This window comes from Rhagoletis zephyria, unplaced genomic scaffold, assembly GCF_001687245.7.
Source record: "Rhagoletis zephyria isolate East Lansing unplaced genomic scaffold, Rhagoletis_zephyria_1.1 Rzeph_scaffold_00618, whole genome shotgun sequence".
In the NCBI taxonomy this organism is placed as follows: domain Eukaryota; kingdom Metazoa; phylum Arthropoda; class Insecta; order Diptera; family Tephritidae; genus Rhagoletis; species Rhagoletis zephyria.
Genome location: NW_016157702.1, coordinates 50,056 through 64,197, shown reverse-complemented (window position 1 = coordinate 64,197; position 14,142 = coordinate 50,056). Strand labels below are relative to the sequence as shown.

Genomic DNA, 14,142 nt, shown 5'->3' with positions numbered 1-14,142 from the left:
CCTGCTACCGCTTTTAATTATTTGCAGTTAATTGTATGAGTCGCACTGAAAAGTGAAAAATAAAAGTTGAATTCGCGATTGGCAAAGTATTTGTAGAAAAAGGATATTCATCATAATAAATATCTGACAATCGAACACTCAAGCATAGAATTTGAAATCTAGTTATGCGGCTAGAAGACGTCAAAACATACATACGTACATACATACACACCAAAGTAAACCAATGAAAGGTGAAAGCTTCAAAGTGAACATCAACATCAACAACAACTCAATTGTGTGTGGTTAAAGTGCTTGTTGTTGTTATTGTACAGGACAGAAATCAACGAATGCAGCCGAATTGACGTACGACACCACTTACCAAGAAAGGGTTGAACAGCTCTGTGTGGTAGCAACGTTCTCTGCTGTAATATCTCTATGCATGTATGTATGTTTGTGTACCTACATTCGTGTTGTTGTTATGCAAGTTGGTCGCCTTAGAAGTTTGACAAGTGGTAAGCGCAAGGATGTTATTTGAACTTTACAGTAAATAACTGGGTGAAACAAAGGAAAGCGGAGAAGCACTTGTTGCTTTTGCAGTTAGCAGAAAAAAAAAAAAAAAAAAATAACTGCATTTTGTGTCCGTTTTTCGCATATAAAACCGTGGCCAAAGCAAATGTAATACCATTTTGGTGTTAACCGCCGCACATACGAGTGATCTAGATTTAATACGAATCGGAAACGGAAGTGCATACGCGGTTGAGTGAAATTCAAGTTAAAATGCTTAATAATACGACGTCAAAGCATTTTTGATTATCATAAAAAAAAAAGAACTAAACTAAAAAATTGGTGAGTAAAAAGTAATAATATTAATCATTTTAATGAAGTAAGTATGTCGCAGGTACATAAGTGTTTTGCGCAGTGCAATCTTATAAAATTCAAATATGTATTGCGTGAAATTTATGAAAAATTTGATTGCAATCTAAATCGTCGCCATCAATCACACTTTTTTGGAAATGTGTTTTTCAAATATTCTATTAGTTGGCTATCAGGCAACCTTTTATTCAAAATTCAAATAAAAACTGTGAGATTTATTAGTGTCTGTAGGACAACTTTGTAAGCATTTTAAATACAAATAAAAAGTAGTTTTACACTGAAATCGCTTTTTAAAATATTTAGTAGAATGAGATTTTAAGTAATTTTTTCGAATTTATTTTCCCCTGTTTTAATAATAGTAATAATGTTTTGACGCTTACACTTTTTTTGCTAAGTGTTTGACCGAGCTTCTCCTCCAATTTGAGGTGTGCGTCTTGGTGTTGTTACACAAATGGAGGTACATACAGTTTTACGCCGCATCAGAACGGCAAATGGAGGTAATATGACCAGGAAATAATGTTACTCATACGCCATGTATAAACTATTAATGAAATCATAAAAAAAATTATTACGCATTTTCATTTGACCATTTACAACTTTATTTATCAATAAATTTTTTTCGCAGATAACTTGATGTTTTTGTAAAAGAACAGGCTTTAACACAAACTTAAAGTATTTGCAAAAAACTTTTATTTAAAAAATGTTTCTCTGTTAATGTTTGCATTTCTTTCATTCACAATGCAAATTTAAAATAAAAATATCTCGCAAAAATTACCTGGTCTAGAAAAACGGTATCCAAAGACGTAATCTGCAACAGAAAATTAAGTTTGCATGTTTCGGCGTTTTTTCATTGGTCATTTCAAAACTTGAAATTTTCCTTAATTTTTTGATGAAAAGTAAATATCCGAAAGGGTATGCCTTGCTTGTGAATAAGCCAAGTATTTAATCTTTTAATTGGTGTGTCGGAGGACGGTTATGGGTGCAGAAGTCCAAGTTTTTGATCGTCATTCTCCAGGGAGTTGGCAAAAATGTTTCTTGTGCGTCCGGTTTAAGTAGCGCCCGACTTTACTTTGGACTAATGTATGTATGTGTGTAAAGATTTTGGCATCGACAAATTATTATCACTTTGTTAACAAATTTTATTCTAAATATTTACGAATATGTACTTTTGATTTGTAATAGACTATACAATAAAAAATAATTGATTAAGGACCGTTTTCTCAAGTAATCTGCCCTTTAAACACAAATTTTATACTGAAAAAATTTATCTGTCCTTCAAACACATTTTTTCAGAACAAAATTCGTGTTTAGAGGGCAGATAAACTTTAAAACCTACTTGAGAAAACAGCCCTAAAAGTTCATTTCCACCAAACGCTTAACTGCAGTTAGAGCTCAGATAAGTTACAATAATTTTATCAAGAGGTGATCGGCAACGTTTATCTCTTATTTTTTTCTTTCGTTGGAGTTCCTTGGAGCTGTAATCTCCTTTTTCCAATAGGCATAAACTGCAATTAAGTCTTGGTGGAAATGAACTATAACCTCCGAACATGACACGACCTTCAGCTGTTTAATGGATGAAATCGTCGGGTTTTCTATTATTTTCCTGGCCTACCTATCGGGTTGGCAGGTATGAACCGGTAAGTAATGCTGGTAAATTTCACTCATCTGTTTAATAAACAAATGTTATATCAAAATAAATAAAGTTTTATTGTGAATGCGAGGATAAAATGTAGTCAGCGAAAAACTTGGCCTAAATTCCGGTTGGCGAGCTTTTTATATCAAAATACACTGTAAGGAAAATATCAAGTTTTGAAACGACAAAAAAAAAAAACGCCGAAACACGTGACCTTAAAATTGGGTCGAAGATTACGGATCTGTATACCGTAGATAAAGTCATTTTCCAGCCCTGAAAGTATTCAACGCTGTACCCGCTGGTGATTGCAGTGCAATGGAAAGACCTGGTGAAGAAGGATTTGACTTCATTTGGCATTTCGAAGTGGTGTCAGTCAGCACAGAAGAGAAAAGATCAGTATGCTTTATCGGACTTGACCGATATCACTTTAGTGGTTACCATGTCAAACAAGAAGAAGACCGTTCGTAGGCGGCGGCGAACTGTAGTTTCCTTCCAACATTTGTATAACTACATCGTACCAAAATGTTGGCCTTACCCTGACAAGAACTCATATACATATATATATATATGTATGCGATATGCCCTTATTATCGGCATATATATTACAAGCTACGTGACCGTTTTTGCACTATTAGCAATTTTTCTTTTCACACAAATGTTTATTATGTATACACTGCAGTCCCTATTCATTATAGAGGTGGCAGATATTTGCGTACCTGTGACTTTGTTACGGTTACTCAAAAGTCAAGGGTAACTGCTGTGACAACTTCCAAAAACACATCGTGACAGACTGTGACAAAGGAACGGTGCCAAATATGTTTTTTTTTTAGTAGGATTGCGCCTTCCTCAAAATAGCAGCCGCTGTTACGAACTGAGGCCGTGATAAAGTAGAAGTCGCAGTTACATATCGAGAAACTGCGACCAGTTATTTAAGACTAAAAATTGTTTAAAGTTGTTGGAAATATTAAAATTTTACACCATTTAAAGCGAGCGTGAATGACCAAAACAAACGACGAAAATAATGCCCTTAGTTCACTTGGTAAAAGATTCCTGTTTGCAATTCTTTTTGTCATTGTTTTTGTCACAGTCACGGATGAAAATCACTGTGACTGCAAAATTCACAGTTACAAATAACGTTGTTCGTCCAAAGTCATGAGATCGCCCATCTCTAATTCATTACTTAACTAAATAGTTGGTAAATCATATGTAGTGCGCTCAAATGAAATCAACAGTGCATGCATATTAGGGTGGTACAAAAACAGCAAAGTCGGAATAGTAATGCTCTCACCCCTAGGATTGTTCTACATCGAAAAAAGTACACCCATATTTTTTATTCTGAAATTAAAGAAGTCGCTCAAAGTTTTCCATGTATTTTTATGTGGGGGGAAAAACAACTTTTCGTTGAAATGGTAGAATATTCTGAAAAATCAATATTCTTTGATTGGAAAACTCTTATTTATTTAACCATTTTCTAATACTAACGATTATTTATTGGACGCCCGTTTGCATTGTTCGGTGTTTTTGTGGGTTTTTGGCGGACCTATAAATTATAGTTGCGATGAAAAAATGGTTAAATAGAAACTTGGGTATTATTACTGGGAATCTTCTGCAGATAAACAGAAACAGAAGAACGATGGAAAATATTGTTTTATAAGAATTCTATACCATTTATACGAAAAGTTGTTTTTTCCCCATATAAAATACATGGAAAACTTTGGGCGCTTTGAGCGACCTCTAAATATTTTTTGTACAAATTTCATACAAATTTCGACATTAGTTTTTCCACCTGCATTTTTGGACCACCCTAATGTATATTCATAAATGTGATTTTAATTAACTGTCAGTTGATTTGCACTTTTGTTGGAAGTAAATTCTCATATTTAAGTATGTAATGTACATACATACATACCTATACCTATGTACGTATGTATGCACAAAGTAACTTGTAAATAAATTACATCAAACGGCATCTTTCACACAAACAACGTGAAACCACTTGTTAAATGAATCGGACCTAAGCGGCCCTTAGCAGTTTCTTCCGGTTTGTACGGCTTTCCGGGGCGGCTTAGGTAGTTTTTTATTTTTCCCGATAGTATAAACTACAGTGAATTAATTTTAATTTTTCCTTCTGTTGATCTGCATTTAAATAGTTGAGAATAATAATATACAAACATACATAAATACTTACATGTTTAAAACAAAAAAAAGTAGTAGTGGAATTTAAATTATAGAAGCGTGCAACAAAATGCTGTAAGATAAAGTCGCATGTCACACAACGTATGGATTTCACATTTGCCTATGCTTATCAGCAAGTACCTATATAATCTCATTCATAGCAATAATTTGGTATCTGTTTCCAAATTTTTTTTTACTCGTGCGATTAATAAAATATTCGGCAATCAGGGCAGTTTCGCTAGTGAACCTAATCGCAACTGCTTCTAACTGGTTAAATGACAATTTGACATTAATTAATAAGATTTCTCAAGTCTCGTGTAACAACAAAAATACATAATTAAGCATGTCATAGCTGTCCGTACATACACACAAGCTTTTCAACTGACAAGCGGTTAATAGGTCTCTTGAAAGCAGTGTACGAAAATAAACTATATTGTACGTTACTATTTCGTTTCGTTTATTACTTTAACAGTTCGGTACAATACGAAACAAAACGGCTGAGTTCACTTTGGCGATAGTACACTACAGTAGTTTAGTAGTTACAGACGAAACAACAAACGAAATGAATCGTGCAGGGAAAATATTTTTATGTATGTACATATATGCAATAAACAAATACAAAACGAATGGCTGCAATGAATAAAAAAAATAAAAATGTTTTTTAATTGAATTGGATATGAAAATTTACAGAAAAAATTATTTTTCACGTAATTGAAACGTTTGCATACATATAAAACGTACCCTATGGTACAATTGTCACAAACGAAAAGCAAACGTTTCTCGTTGGGGAAAATGACAGTGAATCTTACAATTTGTTTCTGACTATTTACAAAACTGTACAAAACCACAAATGATATGATGATCGATGAGAAAATGGGAATTGTTTTGTACAGTTTATTTTCGTACCCTGCTTGAAAGTACCACATATCGGTGAGCAAAATAAAGGAGAAGGGAATCATTTTGGCTAGGCGCTTCTTATCACTAGAATAAAAGTGAATTTGATTATGCTTATTGACATGCTTATGTACAATGCACAATTCTCAGCTGCGAGGTGAGGTTGCACGCTCCAGACAATACAACCAAGGGTGGTGAACTAAAATTATACATTGCCACTAAGCAACGACATCACAAAAGCTACCCAAAATGGGTTATCAATATATATGCAAGTTTACAAATATTGAAATATCTTTAAACCACTGAAATCGCTTCAATGTGTAATTTATAATATGTGATAATATGATATACATGATATGCAATTTAGCAAGGTGTAACTTCTTAGTTTTTTAGGGGTTATTTGTAGGCATTCATAAATAATTGTCTTTATTCTATTTAGTCGCCGTAGTAGATTTAACGGTGGTAATTTTTAACGTTGGTAATTTGACTTTAATGAAAACGAACAAACAGCCTCGGATGAGACCGCCATTTTCTCATAACGACCACGGACGGGTTAAAGGACTATGGTTTCAGGGTATGCATCTGGAATGTCCGGACCTCTAATGGGAAAGGTGCCTCGGGCCGACTGGTTGATGTCCTCGGGAAGACAAAGGCTGATATCACCGCCATCCAAGAACTGGGATGAACGGGGCAGGGCAAGGTACAGCTGCCACGTAAAGGAGCGCAAATTCGGTATTGGATTCGTAGAAGGAGAGAGACTCCGTAGCCGAGTACAGGCGTTCACCCCGGTGGCGGAACGTCTACCCACAATCCGCATCGAAGCGAGATTCTTCAACATCTCGCTCATCTGCGCCCATGCCCCGACGGAAGACAAGGAAGAGGCCCCCACGACACGATAAAAAAATCATGGTCGGTGATTTTAATGCCAAGGTGGGCACGGAAGGGATCTTTGGCGCCACTGTCGGAAAATTCAGCCTCCACGACGAAACGTCTGGTAACGGACTGAGGCTGATCGACTTCGCCGGGGCTCGAAACATGGTAATTTGTGGTACTAGGCTCCAGCATAAAAATATCCATCAAGCTACTACATGGCTGTCTCTAGATCGAAAACCGAGAAACCAAATATACCATGTTGTGATAGACGGCGTAACGCGAGCCATGTGTAACCGTTATAGGGAACTGAAGAAGGAAGCGAGACGTATCTGCCGCAATAAGAAGATAAAGGCTGAAATACGTGAGTGCGAAGAGCTTGAGATGCTAGCCGACAGGAAAAACGCTCGAAAATTTTATCGACAAATATTCATTTTCAAGAATTCCATACCATTTCTACAAAAAATGTTTTTTTCCCTATATAAAATACACGGAAAACTTTAAGCGCTTTGAGCGACCTCTAAATGTAAAATAGGGATATATCTTTTCGATATAGAACAATCCTAGGGGTGAGAGTATTAAAATGCCGACTTTACAAATTTTGGACCACCCTTATGTACATACATAAATTTGAAGTTAATTATGTGGGTGTGAGGGGCAAAGGTGAGCAAATCCAGGGCCTATCAATTTACTTATGACCTGCTAAACTTAATGTTATTATATGTAGTTACATACATACATACATACATACATACATACATACATCTAGCTACATATATTCTCTACAAATGTATTTGTAGGAGGTGTTTAGATTGTGATTTTGTATTCGATTTGATTACAAATTATTTGTGATAGTACCTGTTGCTTTAGTTGATAATGCTGTTGTTGATAGAGATGTCATCATTACGTTCACCATTATAAAGTGTTCAGCCAGACATACTGGTGATTTATTTAGCATTCATTGCTGGTGGTGCAAACAGTTTAGCCTCATATTGGGAACAAGATGTACATTTAAGTGCAACTGTTGTGGACAAAAGTGTAAATAAGGAATAAACGGATCCTGTTGCATTACATCAAAATGTAAGTGTAACGGTACGGACTTTTGAGAAAAAATCACGAAAGAAGAAGGATCGAAATTTCAAAGTTCTCGGCGCGAATCGCGGCAGTCGATATCGAATTTAACTCGTAACGAAATTAGATTTTGAAATCACGGCATTCGACAGCGAGTGTGCTTCGTCTTTATAAATTTATGTTGAGGAGAAAACAGCTGCCATTTTATTAGATTTGATTCGATTCGATTCGAAACGACTAATCATTTGATCACAAATGCCGCGATTCAGACACTGATCGGTAAAACCAGATTTTCGGTTTGGTGAAGTGAGTTTTTATTAGTGACATTCGCCAATGGTAGTGTATTTTTGAGCATGTTACGTCATGTGCTAGTTTGAAAGTTATGATTAGATTTTTCGTAAAATAAATGAAATAAAGCTTTTTCTCTAAAAGAGACTTCGAGAAAGTTGGAAAAATTTGTTTTTTCAAAAAAAACAGCAGTGTTTTATGAAAGCAAGGCCTAGTTCTTCTTACAACTGAAAGTAGTGGGGTGGCTAGACGACGATAGGTAAGTCGGCGCCTGGAGAGCTGTCCTCTGGTGAAGCTCTAAGCTCTACTACGAGTCATCAAGCGATCATTCACAGCAAGACCCTGTGAAAAAGTGCGGAAATCACCGAAATGGTTTTAAGTCGTACCGCATGGGTTTTTATTAAGTAATGCCCACTCAGGTCTCCCGCCAGGATCGATGATTTGCTTTTAATCAGATAAATAAGCTCGACTACCAGCCAGAAGGGCTTTGGGTTTAGATCCAGCGCTCGCTGAGCCGACTAAGGTCCCATCTTTCCGGAAGAAGTCATTTGAAAATAAGGAAAATAAGCTCTTATTTGCGCTCTATATAACCATAGAATGTCTCAATTACAGCTATTATTAAGGTCAAAGGAAAAAAAATTTAGACGGAAAAGAACAAAATAGAACTCTAAACGCACTATCGGTGCCTAGACGTCAGTTATAAACCTTTACCTTTCTAATGCGAAAGCTGACAATTTCAAACTTTTTTATTTCGCTTGAGGAGCTAACCGGTCTAATGTACTAGTCCAAAAATGCATGTGTAAAAATAATGTCAGAAATTTAATGGTCTCACCACTTAGGACTGTTCTATATGAAAGAAAATATACCTCCGTGTTTTTTTCGAAACCAAAATATATTTAGGGGTTGCTCAAAGCGCTCAATGTTTTTCATGTATTTTATATGGGAAAAAACATTTTTCTTGGAAATGGTATATAATTCTTGAAAATCAATATTTTTCGATCGGAAAACTTTGATTCTCTTCAGGAGACTTCCAATAAAAATTCCAATTTTTTATTTTAAAATTGTTTAATACCAACGATTTTTTATGGGTATTATCAATGCAAATCTCCTGAAAAGCTACAGAATTTCTACGAAAAATTGTTTTTCCCACATATTTAAAACACATGGAAAATTTTGGGCGCTTTAAGCGACATCTAAATATTTTTTGATTAAAAAAAAAGACAGGGGTACATTTTTTCAGTATAGAGAATATAAAAATTCCGACTTTACTTTTTTTGGACCAACCTAATGTACACACGTGCAACGAAAAATATCACCACACATTTAAGTTTAAATAAATATTTTCAAAACAGTTCATTGAAATAATAATACATGTAACCTTTGCATCCGCATACCGGACCCCCAAAGAATTTTAAGAGATGTTTTGAAAGATAATAATCAGGGCTGCAAACGGCCCATAATAAGGGCCATAGTTTTTGCACAAAGTTTGAAAATTGGGTATATATGGTTAAAAAATAAACATTAAATAAAGAAAAGAAAAATAGCCAATACTTGATAAAATGCCGTGACCTTGTTCTTTTCCACCACTATACATGTGGATATTTATATTTGATCTCAATAACAAAGCTTTTAATTTTTAAATTTAATGGATTTGTCATTTCTTTGTAATATTTATATACTTTAGCGCAAAGAAATTGAACCACTTGAAACGAACCGAACCACGATTCAGGGATACTCGTGAAGCGGTTCTTGTACCTGTACAAGCTTTTTCTAAGTGGTTCGAACCACTGAACCGAACCGCACCCATTTTTTGGAGTGGTTTGCAGCCCGGATAATAATTAAAGCTAAATATTAATTATGCGTTAACAAAAGCATTCATAAAATGCTTAACAATGGGCCTATGTGAAAAATAGACTACTCTGTATTTAGTGCGAGCTTAAGGTGGCATAATACGGTAATTAAAAGCAAAAAAAAAAATATATATATATATATCAAACTAGCAAATACGCGGCGCCTTTAGAGTATTTCTGTGTTGTTACTTCCTCTTCATACACACATTTATCTTAGAGGCGCAATATTACTTTTATAGATTCTCAAACCCCGTTACGTTTACTGTAAAACTTTAACAACATTTAACTGACGATGAAGTGAAACCTTAAGGCTTAAGTCATAGGCCACGTGCGGTAATGTGCACATACCTACATACCCATGCATACATATGTACGTACGTAAATTTTATGCAACGTGAAAGACGTCAAGTGCTGAAATTTTCACACTTGTTGAACTTAAGGTTTCAACTTACAAGTTTAACGGTTGTTGTATGAAATTGGAAACCCTCGGTGAGATATTAAATGGGTTAAGCAACAAAGCGTAGGCGTCACTGAGCAATAACTTTCAAGAACTGTTAAGTGAATAAAATTCTAATTTCGGCCGCGAGGCGTTGGAATTTAGCTATGGAAAAAATGAAATAAAAAACAAAAACAAACTATATTTAAGGGCGCGCAAAGCAGCTACTACGTCATCGTTGCTTCTCTGTTATTGAAATTCAATGCTTTCATTGAAAACTCATCCATTTTGTTTGTTGTATGTACTTCAATTACCTGCGTATACCTACTAATGTACTTATTTTTCTTTTTTTTTCCGTTTGCAGTATATTTACACTGTCGCGCTCAACAATTCTTGCCCACAGCAAAATGACACATCAACGCACCTCAGCTGCATTGACAGCAATCAACTATCATCAGATATGGTTCGCATTATTTGTGTCTATTGTGTGGTTGGCGCACGACGCATGCGCCTTGCCCGTTGTTGGTAGCGTCAATACGCTGACGGGTGGCACGCCACGCCATGGCACACGTCAACAGATTGAGATGCAACAATTATTGCTGAACGAATTGCTGAACAATGTTAATGATGATACACTCTACAAAGAACTGGTGAGTCTTCACTTGGTTTTGAGATGAGTTTATATTTTTATAATGGGAATGACACATATTTAGTGTCAAAGGTACATACATATAAAACAGTGATGGTCCAAACGTTGCACGGCTGTACTGCAACCGGAAAGATCTTTTGAATCCTTAAAAGAGTTTCTAAACGAGAACGCCCAAGATACCTTCGGGTTTCTTAATGAATCTTAAAGTGCCCGGTAGGTGAATTCTTTATTACAAACGATTCAATCATTGCAGATTAAAAATAGATTAGTCTTTGTCTAGCTGGGGCTGGACAGCCTCAGAGATTGTGCTCTTAAGTCTCAATCGTCTTCAAGGCAGAGTCGACCTTCTAACTCTGTGATCACACTTATTCGACGCATGCGAAATATTTTTACCAGTTAGATACCAAGAAAGTAGATAGCTTGATTTAATTTATATTTTATGGACTAATATCCTTTCTGTTAATGGCCCCATACCGCTCCCCAGTACTTATTGCGTTCAGAACGGTTCCACTCTGTTATGACTCTCTCAGAGGAGACCTACTTAGATTACAAAGTCAGTAAAGCCAAATCGTCAGTGAATCGCTGACGAAACACATTAGGTGTCTAAGGTTTATATCTCCGAAATCGTCAAGGTCACTAAAGAACGCAGACTCCAGAAAGGCAATCTGCTTCTCGACAAGTCGCACACATAGGGAGAAGATGAAGAAATGTCTCTCCCACTCATAGTTTTTGAAATTTATACAGCATCTAAAGCACTCCGAACATTCTGCGTACTTTCCTATTAGGCAGTGGTCTGTTCGAGCATCAATTGTGTGAGATATATCCTCCCTCTATGCCTAGAAGCTCGTTTATCTTCGTCCGCCATGCAGTTACCCTCTATGTATAGGTTAAGATTTCTCTTGCGGAAATCGGCGACAGTCCAGCACAAATTTTTGATTTAAGAGATGCCGTCTACTGCCTCACTCGGTCTCTGCCTTCAGAAGATCTAAAAAGTCATTCGGCGCTGTCCGGATTGCTCCGCTAAATCAGATCAAACTTATACTCTGTACTTTGCTGAGTCGATTAAGATTAGAAGCCTTAACCAAGGCAGGCCACCATTCTGTAGGCACCTCAGAATTTCGGTTTGCTTGTACAGTCTTGTTTCTTCTGGCAAATAGAAGAAGTTCCACTTTCTCCAAAATGACGGAGCGGCCACAACGCGTGGACCATCTTTCCATACCTCTCTCTGCCGAAAGTCGCACAGAGTTTGCGGATCTTGTCCCTGTATGCGATAGGTACATCATCCACATCAACGACAACCTTGGCGCTTCCCTATTCCGTCTCGCGCAAAAGGGAGCGCACGGTTAAGTTCTAAAGAAGTAGCGAGAGCACGCTACATTGCGGTGATCATTCTGCCTTACGCACTCCTGTTGAGAATCGTTCACCTCTAGTGCTCTCAAGGTCTCTGAATTTATATTGTTAAAAGCTCCCTCAGTGTGTAGAAAGGCTACAAGACAATAGTCCTTGTAAATTTTCAATAAGGCTGACCCGGCTATGTAGCGCGGTCTCCGTGGAGTTGCCCTTCAGATAAACATGATGATTTTAGACAGTAACCAACTGTCAATGGTGAAAGATACGTAGTTACTATTTATTCTTTCTAAGCTCTGAGGCACAGGGGATGAAAGGCTAATAGATCTAAGATCCTTTGGATTTGTGTTTGAAGCCTTACCCTCTCTGCGAACTTGCTGGACAATTTGTGTCCGGGAGAAGTTCTACTGTTACCATTCCCGTTGTGGTCCAGGCACCGTCTTGCTTCTACACAAACCCGATAGAATTTTCTTAACATTTTACGCTACTGAGACCAACGATTTTGCTTTATAAGAAATTTTATAAAAAAAAAATATTTTTATGGATATTCATCTAAACGCATAAATGCCTCGATTTTCATAAAAAATTAAGTAAATTTACGAGGTTTACGTGGTTACGAGACATTTACCTACATAGATGAATACCACTATTGTACCTCCATATTTAATCGTTATTCAGTGCCTGATGTCCCTTTGTTTCTTAATTTTTTTAATTTTTTGTGTTTTTAGAAAAAATATCAACGCCAACAGCCCAACTACCTAAGCAAATGGCCAGGCTTGCGTGATCTTTTGCTAATTCCAGATTATGGCGAAGATGTTGGCGATGATTCTGGGGCTGCTGATGACAGCTATGAGGCGGCAAATACGCGCTTTATTGAACGTCTACGACAATTAGCCGCAAATGCTGTTGATGGCATAGATGATGCACGCGCTGATAGTCAGTCCTTTGGGCCACCCACTATGCCACTGAAGAAGAAACCTCATTCAGCACCGGCTGCATTTAAAGATCATGGCATTAAGAAGAATATACAATGTAAGTAGTACATCTTTACTCTCTAATTATGCATGTATTCACATAATTATTAACAATTGTACTGTTGTATTGCATTATCTCGTGGCGTCTGGATCATTCCGATTACATGCTAATTACCATACTATTCATCCTGGGAACTCATCCGTACATTTCTTGCATGCTTCACGCGACTTGTGCAGTACACAAACAATGTAAGAAGTGTACCGACAAATTTAAATACTGTGCGAAATCTAAATCTATGAAAACTTGAAGCTTACAAAATTAATTTCGTTAAATTTTTGCTTTCCTTCTCAGATATGTCTCCTTGTCATTTTAAAATCTGCAACATGGGACGCAAAAGAAATGCTCGCTTCTTTGAGGACTAAGCAGCTAGGCTAGGCGGATAGCCTATGTATCTACAAAACTGCATACAATTTTCTGGCCGGCCGATGCTACTTAATAATACCTACAGAGTGCAGCTAAATACATTCATACATACATACATACATACGTACATAAATGCATAAATAAAGAAATTTGTTGGTTAGTTGATATTTATGTATTGACATAAGTTTAGTAAAAAGGTAATCGATATCACCATTTCTGGGTTGGGGAGACGAAGAAGAAAGTATTTACAAACACACATGTAATTCAAATAAATTCATTCACACACAGTTTTACGTTAGGCAAGCGACAAGCGGTAGATGGCATGAAATATTGTGCTAATTTAAACATAAAAGTATTTGTTGTCTCTTCAAAAATATAGTTTTAGTTTTACTTAATATACATACTTACATTTATACATATTTATTAAAACTTAAATTAGCGTGAATTGTTAGCTATAAATATTGAATATTGAAAGAATACAATATACTATGAGTACATACAAGAAAACGATCAACTATGGACTATTTACTCTAGAAAATATTTAATACAGATTCATATATAGAGCTTATCAACATTACATGTTGATTTTAACTATTATTTTTTATTAAAAATATAGTTCATTCTATAACAAAAACCACATACATAAGTGCAAATTTCAAACTTTGTACAAAAATAAAAA

The 14,142-nt window shown here is 36.1% G+C and overlaps 1 protein-coding gene across 2 annotated transcripts; it reads left to right on the top strand.

Annotated features, from left to right (window-relative positions):
• Window positions 1–759: 759 nt before the first annotated feature.
• On the top strand, window positions 760–13,861 carry CNMa (CNMamide). 2 transcript variants are annotated; one of them, XM_017613162.1, is made up of 5 exons: window positions 760–825; window positions 10,434–10,719; window positions 12,794–13,097; window positions 13,277–13,318; window positions 13,392–13,861. In XM_017613162.1, the coding sequence occupies exons 2-5, from the start codon at window positions 10,477–10,479 to the stop codon at window positions 13,460–13,462; spliced, it is 660 nt and encodes a 219-aa protein (XP_017468651.1). In that variant the 5' UTR covers window positions 760–825; window positions 10,434–10,476; the 3' UTR covers window positions 13,463–13,861. The 2 variants fall into 2 exon arrangements, with proteins under 2 accessions (XP_017468651.1, XP_017468652.1); XM_017613163.1 differs by lacking the exons at window positions 760–825; window positions 13,277–13,318 and adding an exon at window positions 7,375–7,504.
• The last annotated feature ends 281 nt before the right edge of the window (window positions 13,862–14,142 follow it).